The 18,995-nt window shown below is 40.3% G+C and overlaps 1 protein-coding gene across 1 annotated transcript; it reads left to right on the top strand.

Moving 5' to 3' along the window:
• The first annotated feature begins 11,949 nt into the window (after positions 1-11,949).
• LOC128594740 (N-acetyllactosaminide beta-1,6-N-acetylglucosaminyl-transferase-like) lies at positions 11,950-14,962 on the top strand. The gene is made up of 2 exons (XM_053603633.1): positions 11,950-12,871; positions 14,895-14,962. Exons 1-2 carry the CDS (start codon positions 11,950-11,952, stop codon positions 14,960-14,962), a joined length of 990 nt encoding a protein of 329 aa, XP_053459608.1.
• Positions 14,963-18,995: the final 4,033 nt, after the last annotated feature.

Raw genomic sequence — 18,995 nt, 5'->3', positions numbered from 1 at the left:
CATTCCTTAGGAGGAGCTAAAAATTATTTCATAAACGAATATAAAAAGTGGGGATCACGGTAGGTCTGTTCTTAAATACTCAGTCTTCTGAGCTGCCAGATCTCCAACCAGCAACAGGCTAGTGCAGCAAGAATGCCTGGATATCCCGTTCTGGTGATAGGCAAGCTTCTTGGCATCATGGTACTGAAACTTTGATCAAACCTTTTCATGGAGCATTTCACGAGCTTTCATTTCTTACCTCTGGGTCATAAAACTAAAGCAAATATGAAATTAAAAAACAAAGGAAAATCCCCTGCCGGTGGTAGGAAGATGTGGGTGCTTCAGCCGTACTATTTCACAAATCTTTTCTATCTTGACATCAATCATAAAGGTGGGTTGACAAATATTCATTAAGAACATGGTAATACTTCTAGGATACCTGTCCTCTACCTGAGCTATTTATGTGCTAAACATATTAAATATTCTTGGCAAAAGAACATCTGTGTACTTTGTTCATTAAAAACAAAATATCTCTGGGTGGCGCCCATAGCTCAGTGGGTAGGGCACCGGCCACGTACACCAAGGGTGGCAGGTTCAAACCCGGTCTGGGCCAGCTGAAAAAAAAAGGAAAGAAAGAAACAATGGCAACTGCAACAACAAAAAAAAATAGGTAGGCATTGTGGCGGACACCTGTATTCTCAGCTACTTGGGAGGCTGAGGCAAAAGAATCACGTAAACCCAAGAGTTTGAGGTTGCTGTGAGCTGTGACACCACAGCACTCTGCCCAGGGCCACAGCTTGAGACTCTGTCGCAAAAAAAAAAAAAAAAAAAATCTCCCCTCTTTCAAAAAAATATGAGACATGATAGATTGTTACCAGTCTGTGAAGGGGACTATTAATTTCTTCTTGACCAATCTCTTAAAATTAATATACAGCACAACTTATACCAATGTTCAGAATAGGCAAATCTAGAGAACCAGTAAGTAGACTAGTCATTGTCAGGGGCCAGGGGTTCAGGGCAATGCAGTGACTTCAATGATTATGGGGTTTCTTTAGGGATTATAAAAATTTTATGGAGTTAGATGATAGTGATGGTTGCACAACCTTGTGAATATACCGAAAACCACTAAACTGTCTGTTTCAAATGGGTGAATTGTACGGTATATGAATTCAATCTTGAGGGTATTATAGAAAATTTATATCATAATAACAATGGCTTGTATGTATAACACGTTTATTCTTTCAAAGTACCTTCCTTTATTATATAATTTTAATCTCATTATAACTGTGTAAAGTACACAGGGCAAATTTATTTAATTTTCCTTAACAGTGGGTGGAACTGAGACCCAGAGAGAGACTCAGTGATTTTGCCAACATCACACTGCCGGTTAGAGGTAAAACCAGATTTAGAATAAAAATATTACAATTCTTTTTTATTATGTTGGGAATTAATCGAAGTTACAATAAACCAGGTTACACTGATTGCATTTGTTAGGCAAAGGCTCTCTTGCAATCATGTCTTGCCCCCAAAAGGTATGGCACACACCAAGGCCCTCCCCCCTTCCCTCTCTCTGCTCTTCCTTTCCCCACCCCTCCCTCCTTCTTTCTCTCTCTGCTCTCTCCTTCCCCCACCCCCACCGTGACCTTAATTGTCATTAATTGTCCTCATATCAAAATTGAGTACATAGGATTCATGCTTCTCCATTCTTGTGATACTTTACCTAAGAATAATGTCTTCCACTTCCATCCAGGTTAATACAAAGGATGTAAAGTCTCCAATTTTTTAAATGGCTGAATAGTATTCCATGCTGTATATATACCACAGCTTGTTAATCCATTCCTGGATTGGTGGGCATTTAGGCTGTTTCCACATTTTGGCGATTGTAAATTGAGCTGCAATAAACAGTCTAGTGCAAGTGTCCTTATGATAAAAGGATTTTTTTCCTTCTGGGTAGATGCCCAGCAGTGGGATTGCAGGATCAAATGGGAGGTCTAGCTTGAGGGCTTTGAGGTTTCTCCACACTTCCTTCCAAAAAGGTTGCACCAGTTTGCAGACCCACTAGCAGCATAAAAGTGTTCCCTTCTCTCCACATCCACGCCAGCATCTGCAGTTTTGAGATTTTGTGATGTGGGCCATTCTCACTGCGGTTAGATGGTATCTCAGGGTGGTTTTGATTCGTATTTCTCTAATAAATAGGGATGATGAGCATTTTTTCATATGTTTGTTAGTCATTCATCTGTCTTCTTTTGAGAAGGTTCTATTCATGTCTCTTATCCATCAATATATGTGATTTTGTTGGCTTTTTTCATGTGGATTAATTTGAGTTCTCTGTAGATCCTAGTTATTAAGCTTTTGTCTGATTCAAAATATGCAAATGTCCTTTCCCATTGTGTAGGTTGTCTATTTGCTTTGGTTGTTGTCTCCTTGGCTGTACAGAAGCTTTTCAGTCTAATTAAGTCCCATTTGTTTATTTTTATTGTTGTTGCAATTGCCATGGCAGTCTTCTTCATGAAGTCTTTCCCCAGGCCGATATCTTTCAGTGTTTTTCCTATGCTTTCTTTGAGGATTTTTATTGTTTCATGTCTTAAATTTAAGTCCTTTATCCATTTGGAATCAATTTTTGTGAGTGGAGAAAGGTGTGGGTCCAGTTTCAGTCTTTTACATGTGGATATCCAGTTCTCCCAGCACCATTTATTGAATAGAGAATCTTTCCTCCAAGGTATGTTCTTGTTTGGTTTATTGAAGATTAAGTGGTTGTAAGATGTTAGTTTCATTTCCTGGTTTTCTATTCAATTCCAAATGTCTATGTCTCTATTTTTATGCAAGTACCACGCTGTCTTGACCACTATGGCTTTGTAGTACAGACTAAATTCTGGTATGGTGATGTCCCAGCTTTGTTTTTATTACTAAGAACTGTCTTAGCTATACAGGTTTTTTTCTGGTTCCATACACAACACAGAATCATTTTTTCCAAATCTTGAAAGTACGATGTTGGTATTTTGATAGGAATGGCATTGAATAGGTAGATTGCTTTGGGGAGTTTTAACAATGTTGCTTTCCGCCCCCCGCCCCTCCCCCGGCCATAAGCATGGTATGTTCTTCCATTTATTAATATCCTCTGTTACTTTCTTTCTTAGGATTTCATAATTTTCTTTATAGAGGTCCTTTACCTCCTTTGTTAGGTATATTCCTAGGTATTACGTGTCTTTGAAACTATGGTGAAGGGAGTTGTGTCCTTAACTAGCCTCTTATCTTGACTGTTATTGGTGTATACAAAGGCAACTGACTTGTGGACATTGATTTTATATCCTGAGACATAAATTGTATTTTTTGCTGACTTCCAGGAGTCTTTTGGTTGAGCCTTTGAGGTTCTCTAAGTATAAGATCATGTTGTCAGCAAAGAGGGAGAGTTTGACCTCCTCTGCTCCCATTTGGATTCCCTTTATTTCCTTGTCACGCCTGATTGTATTGGCTAGAACTTCCAGCACTATGTTGAATAGTAAAGGTGACAGAGACAACCTTGTCTGGTTCCAGTTCTAAGAGGAAAAGCTTTCAGTTTTACTCCATTCAGTAAAATATTAGCTGTGGGTTTGTCGTAGATAGCTGCAATCAGTTTAAGAAATGTGCCACCTATGCCTATACTCTTCAGTGTTCTAATTAGAAAAGGATGCTGGATTTTATCAAATGCTTTTTCTGCATCTATTGAGAGGATCATATGGTCTTTATTTTTGCTTTTGTTAATATGGTGGATAACGTTTATGGACTTGCATATGTTAAACCAGCCTAGCATCCCTGGGATGAAACCTACTTGATCATCATGTATGACTTTTTGGATGATAAACTGTAATCTATTGGCTAGGATTTTGTTGGGAATTTTTGCATCTATATTCATGAGTGAAATGGGTCTGAAATTCTCATTTATAGTTGGGTCTTTTCCTGGTTTTGGTATCAGGGTGGTGTTTGCTTCGTAGAACATTTTGAGGAAGATTCCTTTCTCCTCAATTTTTTGGAATAATTTCTGCAATACAGGAATAAGCTCTTCCTTGAAGGTTTGATAGAATTCTGGTGTGAAGCCATCTGAACCAGGGCATTTTTTTGTTGGAAGCTTTTTTATTGTTTCTTTAATCTCAGTGCATGAAATTGGTCTGTTTAGAAGCTCTATTTCTTCCTGGCTAAGTCTAGGGAGAGGGTGTGATTCCAAATATTGATCCATTTTCTTCACATTGTCAAATTTCTTGGCATAGAGTTTCTGGTAGTATTCAGAGATGATCTCTTGTATCTCTGTGGGATCAGTTGCTATTTCCCCTTTATCGTTTCTGATTGAGGTTACTAGAGATTTTACTTTTCTATTTCTAGTTAGTCTGGCCAAAGGTTTATCTATTTTATCTATTTTTTCAAAAAACTAACTCCTTGTTTCATTAATTTTCTGAATGATTCTTTTGTTTTCAATTTCATTGATTTCTGATTTAATTTTGGATATTTCTTTTCTTCTACGGGGTTCAAGTTTACATTGTTCTTTTTCCAATTCCATAAGAGGGCTTGTGAGTTTGTTGATGTGCTCTCTTTCTGTTTTTCAAATGTAGGCATCTAAAACGATATATTTTCCTCTCAAAACTGCTTTTGCAGTATCTCACAGGTTTTGTGTCATCATTATTATTATGCTCAAGGAAGTTAGTGATTTCCTGTTTTATTTCTTCCTGCACCAAAGTGTCATTCAACAGAAGGTTGTTTAATTTCCATGCCTTTGTGTGGGCTTGAACGTTTTTACTGGAGTTGAGTTACACCTTCAGTGCCTTGTGGTCTGAGAAGATGCAAGGTAGAATTTCAATTCTTTTGATTCTGTTGAGGTTTGTTTTGTGTCCTAGGATATGATCAATTTTGGAGAATGTTCCATGGGGCAATGAGAAGAATATATACTCTTTATCTTTGGGATGGAGTGTTCTATATGTGTCTATCAAGCACAGCTGTTCTAGGGTCTCATTTAAATCTCTTATATCTTTGTTTAATTTCTGTTTAGAGGATCTGTCCAGCTCTGTAAGAGGAGTGTTAAAATCCCCTGTTATTATGGTATTATTGGATATCATATTGCTCAGACTGAGTAAGGTCTGTTTCAAGAATCTGGGAGCATTTAAATTGGGTGCATAAATATTTAGAATTGAAACATCTTCTCATTGTATTTTTCCCTTGACCAATATAAAATGACCATCGTTGTCTTTTTTGACTTTAGTTGCTTTAAATCCAAAAGTATCTGAAAATAAGATTGCAACTCCTATTTTCTTTTTTTTTTCTTTTTTTTTTTTTTGTAGAGACAGGGTCTCACTTTTATGGCCCTCGGTAGAGTGCCGTGGCCTCACACGGCTCACAGCAACCTCCAACTCCTGGGCTTAAGCGATTCTCTTGCCTCAGCCTCCCGAGTAGCTGGGACTACAGGCGCCCGCCACAACGTCCGGCTATTTTTTGGTTGCAGTTTGGCCGGGGCCGGGTTTGAACCCGTCACCCTCGGTATATGGGGCTGGCGCCTTACCGACTGAGCCACAGGCGCCGCCCTGCAACTCCTCTTTTCTTCTGAATTCCATTTGCCTGAAAAATTGTCTTTCAACCCTTAACTCAGAGTTTTAATTTGTCTTTTGAAGCCAGGTGTTTTTCCTGCAGACAGCAAATGGATGGCTTGTGTTTTTTAATCCAGTCAGCCAATCTATGCCTCTTCAGTGGGGAATTCAAGCCATTAACATTTATTAAGATAATTGATAAGTGTGGTAGTATTCTATTCATCTTATTTTGTGAGAAAAATATTACAATTCTTATCTAGTGAACCTCTGTCATCTAACATCACATGAATGAGTTATAATCAATATTCAGTTAAGCAATTTTATAACTTTTGTATTATTATACAAATATTATTATTTAATATTATTTTTAAATACTAACAAATCTTACTTATTAAGTGCCTGCTATGTGCCAGGCAACTTCATACATTGTTTGCTTGTTTCTTTGTTGTTTCTAGAGATGGGGGCTCAATATGTTGCCCAGGCAGGAGTGCAGTGACTATTCACAGGCATAGTCATAGTCCACTGCAGCCTTAAACTCTTGGACTTAAGTGATCTTCCTGCCTCAGCCTCCTGAGTGCATGTGCCACTGCACCCAGCTTTTACTAGTCATTGTAGAAACCTCATAAAGTAGCTTCATTTTACTGCTTTTAAGAAGGTAGTTTGGGCGGCGCCTGTGGCTCAAGGAGTAGGGCGCCGGTCCCATATGCCGGAGGTGGCGGGTTCAAACCTAGCCCCGGCCAAAAAAAAAAAAAGAAGGTAGTTTATTGGTCCAAGCTTGCCCCACAGATGACATCTGGCAATGTCTAGGGATGTTTTGATTGTCACAACTCATGTGGAGAAGGTTGTATTAGCATCTAGTAGGTAGAGGCCAGGGACACTGCTAAACATCATAATGCACAGGACAGCCCCCAACACAGACAATTTTCTGGTCTAAAATGTCAATAGTCACCAAGGTGGAGAAACCCTGCTTTAAATGCTAATAACATAACATATGTGAATCCCTCTACAAATCCAAACTGTTGTTTTTACCATTTTCCAAGTAGATTTTTCTAGAGTAACAGCCATTCCTGGAATGTTAGTAAGCCCTAGCCCCTCAGCTCACGTCTATTGGATAGATCTGTTCATGCCAAAGATGCTTGAGCAAACATGCCAACTGCATGTTTTTCTTAGTAAAGTATCTCAGGAATGTAAAAAAAAATCCAATGTACTCAATATTATTATGAAATGAATATATAATCACCCACACTTTCATATGAAAGATATAACACAATTATATAGCCCAGAAAAAAGGAGAGAAGAGGAGGGTGAGTGGAGGGGAAGTGGGTGGACGGGTGGCAGAAGGGTAATCGGTGGGACCTCACCTACTGTACATATTGCAAGGGTACATGTCAAATATATTAATAGTAGAGTATAAATGTCTAAACATAATCAAATAAGTGAGGCGAACGCTCTATTAACCAGTAAACATTCCAAATGGTATATAAAATCAGCACATTGTACCCCATAAATGCAGTAATGTATACAGTTATGATGTAATAAAAAAAAGACATGACCACTATAAAAAAAAAATACCAACTGAAATAACCCAGTTACAAACCAACGCTGTGTGATTTCATTTATAGGCGGTATCTAAAGTAATCAAAGTCATGAAAACAAAAACTAGAATGTGGTTGTCAAGGGCTGTGGAGGGAAAAGGGGGAGCTTTCCTTTGGTATAGAGTTTCAGTTACACAAACTCGGGGCAGTTCCAGAGAGCTGTTGCATAGTGATATATACACATGAACACCACTGCACACCTGAAGACAGATAAGCCAGTAAGTTTCATGGTATGTGTGACAAGTGTTTTTCACCACAGTTCACAGTTCATAGAAAAATGCTTCAGCAAGTGTTCAGCATAAGTGATTAGGAGTAGAATTTGAAGTTTCCAGGTTCCAGACCTCAGTATTAAGGGTTAGAAAAGGATGTCTGTGTCAAATTTTCCCATGTCAGTGTATGTACTACTTTAAAACTACTGTCCCATCGCTAGAGACCTAGGGAAATTCTTGTAAAGTTCTGTTTTCTGGTCTTTGGTATAGAAAAGAAGGAAGGAAACATTTTGGAAGCAACTTATCGCATCAGACCTCCCAGGTCTGGGGCTCAAGAGCTTCGTGACTTCAGGTGAGTCACTTTCCTTCTCTGGGGGGGTCTCTTGCTTTCCTCTGTAAAATGACACAATGGACAAAGTGACCTCTAAAGTTTCTTCCCTTTTCTGTTACTGGACTGTCCTCCTACATAGCCATTTTACTTTTGTGAATTTTTTTAAAAAAGTGAAAATACTAAATATTTGATGCTCAATCAAACCATGTGAATATAATTAAAATGAAGGCCAGGCACGGTGGCTCACGCCTGTAAAGCCAGCACTCTGGGAGGCTAAGGCAGCAGGTTGCCTAAGCTCAGAAGTTGGAGACCAGCTCTGGGCTAGAGTGAGCCCTCGTCTCTAAAAATAGCCGAGCATTGTGGTGGGCACCTATGGTCCCAACTACTCAGGAAGCTAAGGCAAGAGAAGGCAAGAAAATTGGTTGAGCCCATGTGTCTCAAGGTTGCTATGAGCTATATCACCAGAGCGCTCTACAGGGGGGACAAAGTGAGATTCTGTCTCAAAAAAAAAAAAAAAAAAAGAAAGAAAGAAAAGAAAAGAAAAGAAAGGGAAAGAAAATAATTAAAATGAAACTATAGGTTGAGTATCCATTATCCAAAATGCTTGGGATCAGAAGTGTTTCAGATTTGGGATTTTTTTCAGATTTGGAAATAGTTCCATATTCTAAGGGATCCCATTAGCATCCCATACTCCAGACCTTGCTTGCTTTTCTTCTATCTAATCTAACCTGTCTCTTGCCCCATTTTTTGAGAACCTCTAGTGTCATTAGTTACAAATGGCCTAATGAGCTATATAGACATTATCCCTAGGTCACCTTTTTTCTTTTTCTTTTCTTTTTGCAGTTTCTGGTCGGGGCTGGGTTTGAACCCACCACGTCCGGCATATGGGGCCAGCGCCCTACTCCTTTGAGCCACAGGCGCCGCCCTCTAGGTCACCTTTCTTGAGTACAACTCATTTAAACAATGTGCTTTAAGAAACCTCCAAAGTGTCATTGTGGATGCCCTGGCTGGCGGGTGGAGTTGAGAACTTGGGACAGGCAGGCTTACCAGGCCCCTTAAACACTGTGTGGGACACTCTCCTTCTGGCTTCAAAGACTTCCCTTCAAGCTGCTCACAGTCAGGTGAGGGATAAAATAATAGCTTAAAGAGTTACCCTTCCTGTGGTCTGTAAATTCTCAACCACCTAAAGGAAAGAAAGGACCTGCTAAGCTACTCCACAGCGGGCCACTGTGTGGCAGCACCACATCTTGCCAAAGCTCGGGACACAAGGGAGTTGGGCAAAGATGAGGAGTATGAAGCACCAGTTCACTAAGGGTGCAGGCAGACCATTAAATTGACGATGTGCAGATAACAATAATAGCTCTAGAGCCTGGGAGTGTTGACCATGTGTCAGAGTCTTCTCAAAGTGAATTCCCCTTATTAACTCATTGGTTTGCAAAACAACCCTACTGGTATTACCTTGATTTCATAAGCAGAGATCTACACCAGACAGGTAAAGTAACTTGCAAGGTGATACAATGAGGAACCTGAAAAGCCAGGATCCAAACCCACATGACCTCTCTTTAGAGCTGATACTCCTCTACCAAATATGATGTCATTTCAAGTATTCACAAGGAAATCTTGAAAATAAAGCAAAATGTTGTAAAACAGTATCAAGTCCACAGTAGCCATCATAATGTAGCAAGAACGTACGACATGCAGGGCCATCAGTGAGCACAGAGGAGGGCGTCAGCAAACCTTTTCTGGGAACTATTTAGACCTTGGTGGCCAGATAACTCTCATTGGAACAACCCAACTCTGCCATCATGACGTAAAAACTTCCCTAAACAGCATGTAAAGGAATGAGCATGGCTGTCTTCCAATACAACTGTACTTGTGGACTTTGAAATTTGAATTTCATGTAATTTTCATGTGTCATAAAATGTTTCTTCTTTGTATTTTTTCCCAGCCACATAAAAATGTAAAGCCATTCTTAGCTGACGGGCTAAAAAACACAGAGTAGGCCAGTTGGGCCCCCCACCTATAGTTTTGCTGACCCCAGGTACAGAAGAAAGAAGAGAGTCTGGATTTAGCTCAGTAAATGCCTACCATAAGCAAGTGCTGAACAATTGAGACCCGTAGACAGAAATAGTCCTCCATGGGAAATTATGTTTAATGAAATAAACCAGGCACAGAAAGACAAATACTGCATGATCTCACTCATGCGGAATCTCAAAAGTAGTTCTTCTAGAAGTAGAGCGTGTATTAGTGGTTACCAGAGGCTGGGGAGGGAGAGGAGAGAACGAATGATAAGAAATTGGGCAACAAGCACAAAACTGCAGTTAGGGAGGAGGAATAAGTTCTGGTGTCCTATTGCATAATTGCGTAATAGGATGGCTACCATTGACAATAATGTATATTTCAAAATAGCTAGAAGAGAGTTTTTTTTTTTCTTTTGAGATGGAGTCTCACTATGTTGCCCTAGATAGAGTGCTGTGGCATCACAGCTCACAGCACCCTCAAACTCCTGGGCTCAAGCGATTCTCTTACCTCAGCCTTCCAAGTAGCTGGGACTACAAGCGCCCACCACAATGCCTGGCTATTTTTGTTGTTATTGTTTTTGTTGTTTTTGGTGTTTGGCAGGCCCAGGCTGGGTTCGAACCTGCCAGCTCTGGTATATGTGGCTGGTGCTCTAGCTGCTGAGCTACAAGCACCAAGCCTAGAAGAGAGGTTTTTAAATGTTCTTATCACAAAGAATATTATCACAAAGAAATGATAAATGTTTAAGGTGATGGATGTGCTGATTATACAGTGTGTACATGTAATCAGAACATCGTGTTGTACCAAATAAATATGTACAATTATTATGTATCAAACTTAAAAAATAAGATATATAAAAATTTTTTAAAAAGAAAAGAAAAAAACTGTCCTCCATGGGCTAGCAGTTGAGCAAATAAACAAGCTATTATAGGGAGTACAGGTCTTATTAGGACAAGTAGAGGGCTCCTAAATCAGACTTAAGAGGGCAGGGAGGGGTCACCAAGGAAGTAGTGGTACACAGAGAGACCTGAAAGATGAGTAGGAACACATCAAGAAAAGGTAAGGGGGGGGCAGTGCCTGTGGCTCAACAGAGTAGGGTGCTGGCCCCATGTGCCAGAGGTGGTGGGTTCAAACCCAGCCCCGGCCAAAAATTGCAAAAAAAAAGAAAAGGTAAGGAGACCCATCACTTGGGAGACCAAGGCGGGTTTGAGGCCAAGGTGGCTGGATTGCCCAAACTCACAAGTTTGAGACCAGCCTGAGCAAGGGCAAGACCCCATCGCTAAAAAGTAGCCGGGCGTTGTGCCAAGCTACTCAGGAGCCTGAGGCAAGAGAATCGCTTAAGCCCAAGAGTGTGAGGTTGCTGTGAACTGTGACACCATAGCACTCTACCGAGGGGGACAAATTGAAACTCTGTCTCAAAAAAATAAATAAGAAAGGAAAGGTAAGGGGAAAAAACATGGTAGGTGGAACACCGTAAAGTCAGAAGAGTTAGGTTTGAGACCCCATGCTATACCATTTAGTCATTAGTGGTTATCCGGGAAATTAATGTATCTTTGGGCTTAATTTCCTCCTGTGCAAAATGAATGTAATGTCGAAGCTTACTTCACAAGCTGTCCGCAAGAAGACGAGTACAAAAGTGGTGCACCATATTACTAATAGTTATAGTTTATTTTCGTGCTCTCCATTTGCAAATTGAATGACTTTGTGTGAATAATCTGCATGATCCTTTCCAGCCCTGAAATTCTATGAATTCTTGATCTTTATCTTTAGCTCCAGAGACCTGGGTTTTGAGCAATTCTGGGTACTGTCAGTGGAAATGGCGACCTGCCCGAGGACAACTATGACTGCCTGAAGTTGAAGAAATATACTGTCCCTTGTATTCAAAGATGACATCAGTGATGGTGATGGTGGCCCTCCCTGGGGGGAAAAGCTGAAAGACGGACACACATTCTACCCTGACCCCACCTGGGAGAACCACCGACAGTTGGCAGCCACAGCTGATTTGGCAGAGTTTCAACTTGAGGTCGCCCTATACAGAGATGCCTGAACATGCCCAGCTCTTGATGGATGGTCACTTGACCCCACTGGCTCATGTTTGCAGATCCACTCAATTCTTTCCATGTAAGAAAAAAAATGCACTTGTAGTTGATCCCCCTTCCCTTAAGTATGTGGTAACTTTTCTCTCGTTGTTGAAAAGAAGACGTTAGAGCAGATTTCTCAATGGTCTGGGCAGGCAAGTGACAAATTAAGAAGAGTTTGTCGGAAAAATGAAGCTGAAGGTGTTTGGATTTGTCGTGGGACTTATGGCCACATTCATAACTCTTTTGTTCCTGTATACAAACAAGCTAGTCCCGAAAAACTACCTGCAAGTGAGGAAAATCTCAGATTCTTCAGACCTTGCACACGTCTGTGACATGGTTGTGACAGGAAAGGAAATTTTCATGAATGAAAATATACCAATGACACTGCTGAGAAATGTAACTTGCCAACAATACTTGATCCAGAATCACTACATAATGGAACCTTTGTCCAAGGATGAAGTTGAGTTCCCTTTGGCATATGTCATGGTCATCCACAAGGACTTTGATACATTTGAAAGGCTCTTCCGGGCCATTTACACTCCCCAGAACCTCTACTGTGTTCATATGGATGAGAAAGCTTCAGCTGCTTTCACAGATGCTGTTGGAAAACTACTGAGCTGCTTCCCAAATGCCTTTGTGGCTTCTAAGAGGGAGTCTGTGGTCTACGCAGGAATCTCCAGGCTCCAGGCTGACCTGAACTGCCTGCAAGACCTTGTCGCCTCCGAAGTTCCCTGGAAGTATGCCATCAATACCTGCGGGCAAGATTTCCCCCTGAAAACCAACAGGGAAATAGTTCTGTATCTGAAAGGATTTAAAGGAAAAAATATCACACCTGGGGGGCTGCCCCCTCCTCATATTAACAGGAGGACAAAATACGTGCACTTGGAGCAGAGATACCATTTTTTTTCCTTCATGCTGTGGACTTGGATGAGAAAGATGCCTCCTCCTCACAGTCTGACCATTTACTTTGGCTCTGCCTATGTGGCACTTACAAGAGAGTTTGCTAATTTTGTTCTTCAAGACCAGAGGGCCATTGATTTACTTGAGTGGTCAAAGGACACCTACTCTCCTGATGAGCATTTCTGGGTGACACTCAATAATATTCCAGGTATGTGGAACTTGATTTCTATTCTATCTAAAATCTGGAGTGTGTATGTGTGTGTGTGTTATGCACTAAAAATGTCCTTGGCTGGCTCGGTGCCCGTAGCTCAGCAGTTAGGGCGCCAGCCACATACACAAGGGCTGGTGGGTTCGAACCCAGCCTGGACCTGCTGAACAACAATGACAACTGCAACCAAAAAATAGCCAGGCATTGTGGCAGGTGCCTGTAGTCCCAGCTACTTGGGAGGCTGAGGCAAGAGAATTGCTTAAGCCCAAGAGTTTGAGGTTGCTGTGAGCTGTGACGCCATAGCACTCTACTGAGGGCAACATAGTAAGACTCTGTCCGAAAAAGACAAATAAACAATAAAAATTTTAAAAATCTTTAAAAAATGTCCTTGGTTGCATTATGTATATTCACCTGTTTCCAGACTTCATGAACATCCTATAGACTATCTTGTATGTCTGTTTCAATGAATTAATATAAGTTATACTTCTTATGTATCACTAAATATACTGTTTGCCTATAGAATGTGTGTATTAAATTTCCGCTTGCATTATATGTCACAAATCTTTGATATGATACTCCAAATAACATTTTTTAAGCAATGATAGTATGTTATTTAGAAATAAGGTCTCTTCAATAGGAACTATTCATTGTAGTTTCATTTCCTGTGAGTTTGAATGATTAGAGTTTGAAAAGTTTGAGATCTGAGAATGCCCATAGAATCCTTATAAGAATAATTTGAGCGTGGCGCCTGTGGCTCAAGGAGTAGGGCGCCGGTCCCATATGCCGGAGGTGGCAGGTTCAAACCCAGCCCCAGCCAAAAACCAAAAAAAAAAAAAAAAAAGAATAATTTGAAAAAATGCAAATGTCTCCAAGTAAAAAATATTCAAAAAGTTGTCAGGCAGGCATACCTTTTGAGTGTAGGACACAACTACAAGAGGGACTCTACCTAACACATGCAAATACATTGTAACCTAGTTGCTTGTACCCTCACCTCAACCTAAAATAAAATTAAAAAAAAAGAAAATTTACATTAAAAAAAGTCATTGAGCATTTCCAGAATTAAGAACCATCCACCAGATGACCTGTCCACTGTCTTTGGGCCATGGCCACTTGGCAGCTTCATTTTGATTGGTGAATGATACCCTTGGAAGCTTCATTTTGCTTGGTGAATGAAAACCTTGGCAGCTTCATTTTGATTGGTGAATGAAACACTTGGCGGCTTCATTTTGATTGGTGAATGAAAACCTTGGCAGCTTCGTTTTGATTGGTGAATGAAACACTTGGCGGCTTCATTTTGATTGGAGAATGGAAACCCTCTGTAGGATAGGTTTATGCCCATCTTCAGGAACTCATCCCCCCCCACACGCAAAATTTAAAAACACTGTTCTAATTATTTGAGGGAAGAAAATCTAAAAACATTTTTTCTTATAAAATTTAGTCTCATTGCAGAAAATCTTGGAAATGCAGAAAAGTATCGACAAGACCAGTAAAAACTGTACACTGTTTAAACTGGGAAGTAATTGCTGTTAAAATATTTGCATTATTTACCTCTTTCTCTGTGCATTGCTTTACAAAGTTAGGCTGTAGCGATGATGTACTTTTTTTTTTTTGCAATTTTTGGCCCCGCCCCGTTGAACCCACCTCCTCCAGTACATAGGGCCAGCGCCCTACTCCTTGAGCCACAGGAGCTGACCGATGATGATGTACTTTTATATCCTTCTTTCACTTAATACCACATCATAATAATTCCACTATGTGATTAAAAACATGAAATAATTACATTTTTTCGTAGTATGGATATAGCATAATTTGCTTACCAATTCCTCAAGCGTTGAGCATTGGTTCCCGGTTTTTAACGCTAAATAACATCAAAAGTAAATAACATCTTTTTACATAAAGCTTTGCCACATTTTAGTATTACTGCCTTTGGAATTAGAATTTACCAATTGAAAGATAGCCACATTTGAAGTTCTTGATACATATTGTGAAATTGCTTACTAAATATGTTCTAATTTTCCATCAGTTTACCAGTGGAATAACATTCAGCCAACAGTAGATATTTTGATACATCTCTTTTTGAAAACTACTTGAATTAAATTTAAAAAAAAAAGATGCATTACCGTTTTTATTTAGAATTCATTGAAGGTGATTTTTTTTTTTGTAGTTTTTGCCTGGGACTGGGTTTGAACCCATCACCTCCAGCATATGCGGCCAGAGCCCTACTCCTTCGAGCCACAGGCTCCGCCCTATTGAGGGTGATTTTTAAAAATGTATGTTGGCCATTTTTCTTGCTCTTTATGTGTAGCCAGTTAGTAGGCTTGGGATTTAATTAAAAAAACAAACAAAAAATACAGATTGGGTGCCAGCAGACGAAAAGATAAGTCTATTTAGAAAAAAGAATAAAACGAGAAGAATCTGGGTAGGCCTGAGATTACTTAAATGGGCAGGATGACATAGCAAAATAATTAGGTAATCACCAAGGAAAAATCAGCTCTTTCTATGATTTGACTTAATTGGCTCTTACCCAATAAGTAAACCCAATCCTGATCTCTAGGACATCTATCCCTCCTCTTCTACCTCCATCTCCAAACCCCACCTTGGTAAAACACTGATGCATACACATGTATTAAATCATGTTTAGCCTAAATCTGCCTCCTCCCCTATTTGAAGTTCAGCCAAAAGGTTACTCCATACATACTGAACTGTAAACTACGTGATGTGTGAACAGACTCTCACCTATTCTTGTACCAATCAGAGAGTTTTGGCCAATCACAGGCGGCTAATTGTTCAAATAAGGAAACATCAGTACAGCTATTTCTATATCTCACTTCTGTTTTCTCTATAAATCCTCATAAACCACACAGCAGCATTGGAGTCATTCTGAACCACTTCTGGTTCTGGGAGTGCTGACTGATTTGAAGTCATTTTTTGTTCAATTAAACTCTGTTAAATTTAATTGTTCTACCATTTTTTCCTTTAAACTATGGATATTAGATAATTTCATTCCTTTCTTGGGAAACTTTATAGAATTATGGTATGGAACATTTTATTTACCTTGCCAGCAAAAACTCCCATGGACTGGTGTCTACTTATTGTGCTTTTCCAAATGGTACAGAATACCAGGCCATCAAAAAATTTCAAGTCATGTACTGATGGAGAAGCTGAATTGTAGATCTAGATCTAACACAAGCCTACAGTCTAAGATGAGGGAGAAGGTAACCAGTCAAGACCCTTACAATTATTCTTTTCCAATTGGTAAAAAAACTTCATGACCATTTTGGAAAAACATGGAAAACAGGGAAAAGTGTGTGGAAGAAAGTAATTTCTCATAATCTTAAAACTCTAAAGAAAACTCTGTTAAAACTTGTGGGTTTTTCAGAGTTAGGTCATTTTAAGAATTGTTGATTTTCTATTCTTTTAGTTTCTCTTGGCTTTATGCCTGCAAAAATTTGTTAACCTCTCTGGATTTTTCTGTTTTAGAGATAAGGTTCTCACTATGTTGCCCAGGCTGGCCTCAAACTCCTGGGCTCAAGTAATCCATCCTGTAGCTGGAACAGGCACTTGCTTTAACCCCATTGAATTTTATATGCTGCTTCCAACTTCCAACTGTTTGAGGGAAGAGAGGGACATGGAAAAATGCACAGTTGGACTTATTTGTTCCCTGGGAGTAGAAATATTTCATTTCTGGAAGGGAATGTACAGAGCCTATTTGCCTTGCCTACGAGGAACCTGAGGCTGAGAGACAGGAGGTGACTTGTTCAAAGTACATGCCTTGCATTTTAGAGGAGAGAGCCTGACTTCTGACTCCCAGCCCTGGGCATTTTCTATGAAATCCTGTTGCCACCTTGGAATTCCTCTTGCCCAATGGGAAGGCATTGGGGCAGAGCACAGATCTAAGTCAGTTACAGGTCATCACCTTGCATTGAGGCTATAGGATTTCCTACCAGAAGCTAAATAAAAGGACAGAAGCTTAAGTATGAGAGGTCTGTGAAGGGAATACAAAAGTTTCCCTCTGAAAAAAGCAGCCTCTGAGTGTGTAATGTGCACAGTACATGGGGACCTGGGATTAGATGATCTGAGATCTAATTGAGCATTCTTGGGGAGATCTAGTTATATCAAGGTGGTTATCTCCCCGAACAGCTTCTCTTATAACATTTCTGGAGTTGGAAGCATTCAACCTAAAGGCCTACTGGATGAGCTAGATTTGGGTAACACCTGGTCCAGTAAGTTGAGGAACTCCACTCCATGGGGACCTGCCTTCTCACCTCTGAGACTCTTAAGGCCCGCCTTTGAAGGTGGGACAGAAGGCAAACAGACCTTCCCACTTTCACTTTCCAGCTTGTGCCATCCCACTTAAAACACTACAGTTAAACTGCCTGTCCTTTAAAGAGGCTTAGCGTGTTTGCTGATTCTTGATTCTCAGAAATTTTATCCTCTTGGAAACAGAGGTAGGTAGAGAGCAACTTGGTGGAAATCTACTGCAAGAGGGAGGGAGAGAGGAAATTGATCTTCCAGTATCACCTCTATTTAATCCTCAGTAGCAGTTCAAGAGCCAGTAGGCTTGTACTCTGGGCTACATTTATATTTTCTATTTCCAGAACCTAGCACAGTGCCTGGCGTGAAGTAAGTACACAAATGATGCTGAGTGAGTGGATGAATCATTTGGTTGTGGTTTATGAGATTTCTGTTTCTAAAGATCCTTCCTCCCCGACAGAATACCACATTTGCCTAGGGTTTGCTTATGTGATGTCCCTCCTGGGCACTGGGATGTTTCATCTGTCTTGTTAAATCATTAGTATCCACACATATTTTAATTACAATGTTTAACCTTCTATGAATTTAATGGCTTACATTATATTCCTCAGTTCCCTTCAGGCAAGGGGAAATGTTTCCAGAATTTAGTAAGGTACCTGGCATAGTCTGGTGTGTAAAACGATTTCATTTAATTAGTCACTCCCAAAACATTCCTGTGAGGTGTACACTTCATTTGATGATAGGTAAAACTGAAAATGAAGCCTTAGAGTCCCACTTAGAAAAGTAATAGACTAGTACTGAAATTCTATGAAAATAATTTATCCTTTCATTTTAAGGATGGACCTACTAAGGAAATTCAGGTTTCACCAAACCAAAAGCTACTTTTCTTTTTTCGTTTTTTTTTTTTGTTGTTGTTGTTGTTTTTGAGACAAAGTCTCACTATGTCACCCTCATCACAGCTCACAGCAACCTCAAACTCTTGGGCTTAAGCAATTCTATTGCCTCAGCTTCCCAAGTAGCTGGGACTACAGGCAACCACCACAATGCTTGGCTATTTTTTTGTTGCAGTTGTCATTGTTTACAGGCCTGGGCTGGGCTGGAGTCCACCAGCCTCAGAGTATGTGGCCAGCATTCTATTCACTGAGCTGCAGGCGCTGAGCCTATTTTCATTATTTTTAAAAGTGGGCCTTTGACTGTCATTGTTTGTAAAAAGTGTCTTTTCCCCACTTGGGGGTTAATTTGCCATGTAAAGATTTGGTACACCAGTTCCTATGATTTTCCAGAAGAAATGGGGAGATTGTAATCCCAGGCCTTGGGGATTGCAATAACATAGGCAATCCATTTCTTTGTACTCTATTCTATTTGAACAGCATGTTGTGATTGGAAGACGGGAGGCTGCATTCTTTTTCTTTTTCTCTCTTTTTTCTTTAGAGACAGGGTCTTGCTCTATTGCCTGACTGGAGTGCAGCAGCACGAATCACAGCTGACTGCAGCCTAGAACTCCCGGGCTCAAGTGTTTCTCCGGCTTTGGCCTCCCAAAATACTGGGATTACAGGTGTGAGTGAACCACCACACCTGGTCTCTACTACATTCGTTCATAATGTTTTTCTTAGTGATCCGGAGTTCAAGATCTCCCTGTAGAACTCTACCCACAGCAGCAGATTTGTTTGTTTGTTTTTGAGACACAGTCTTACTCTGTCATCCTGAATAGAGTGCCCTGACATCATCATGGCTCACAGCAACCTCAAACTCTCAGGCTCAAGCCGAGCCTCTCGCCTCCACCTCCCGAGTAGCTGGGACTAAGGCACCTGCCACAGCACCGGCTAGTTTTCTATTTTTAGTAGAGACAGGGTCTTCTTCTTGCTCAGGC

This window comes from Nycticebus coucang, chromosome 9, assembly GCF_027406575.1.
Source record: "Nycticebus coucang isolate mNycCou1 chromosome 9, mNycCou1.pri, whole genome shotgun sequence".
Taxonomy (NCBI): Eukaryota; Metazoa; Chordata; class Mammalia; order Primates; family Lorisidae; genus Nycticebus; species Nycticebus coucang.
This window is presented reverse-complemented; position numbering and strand designations above follow the sequence as displayed.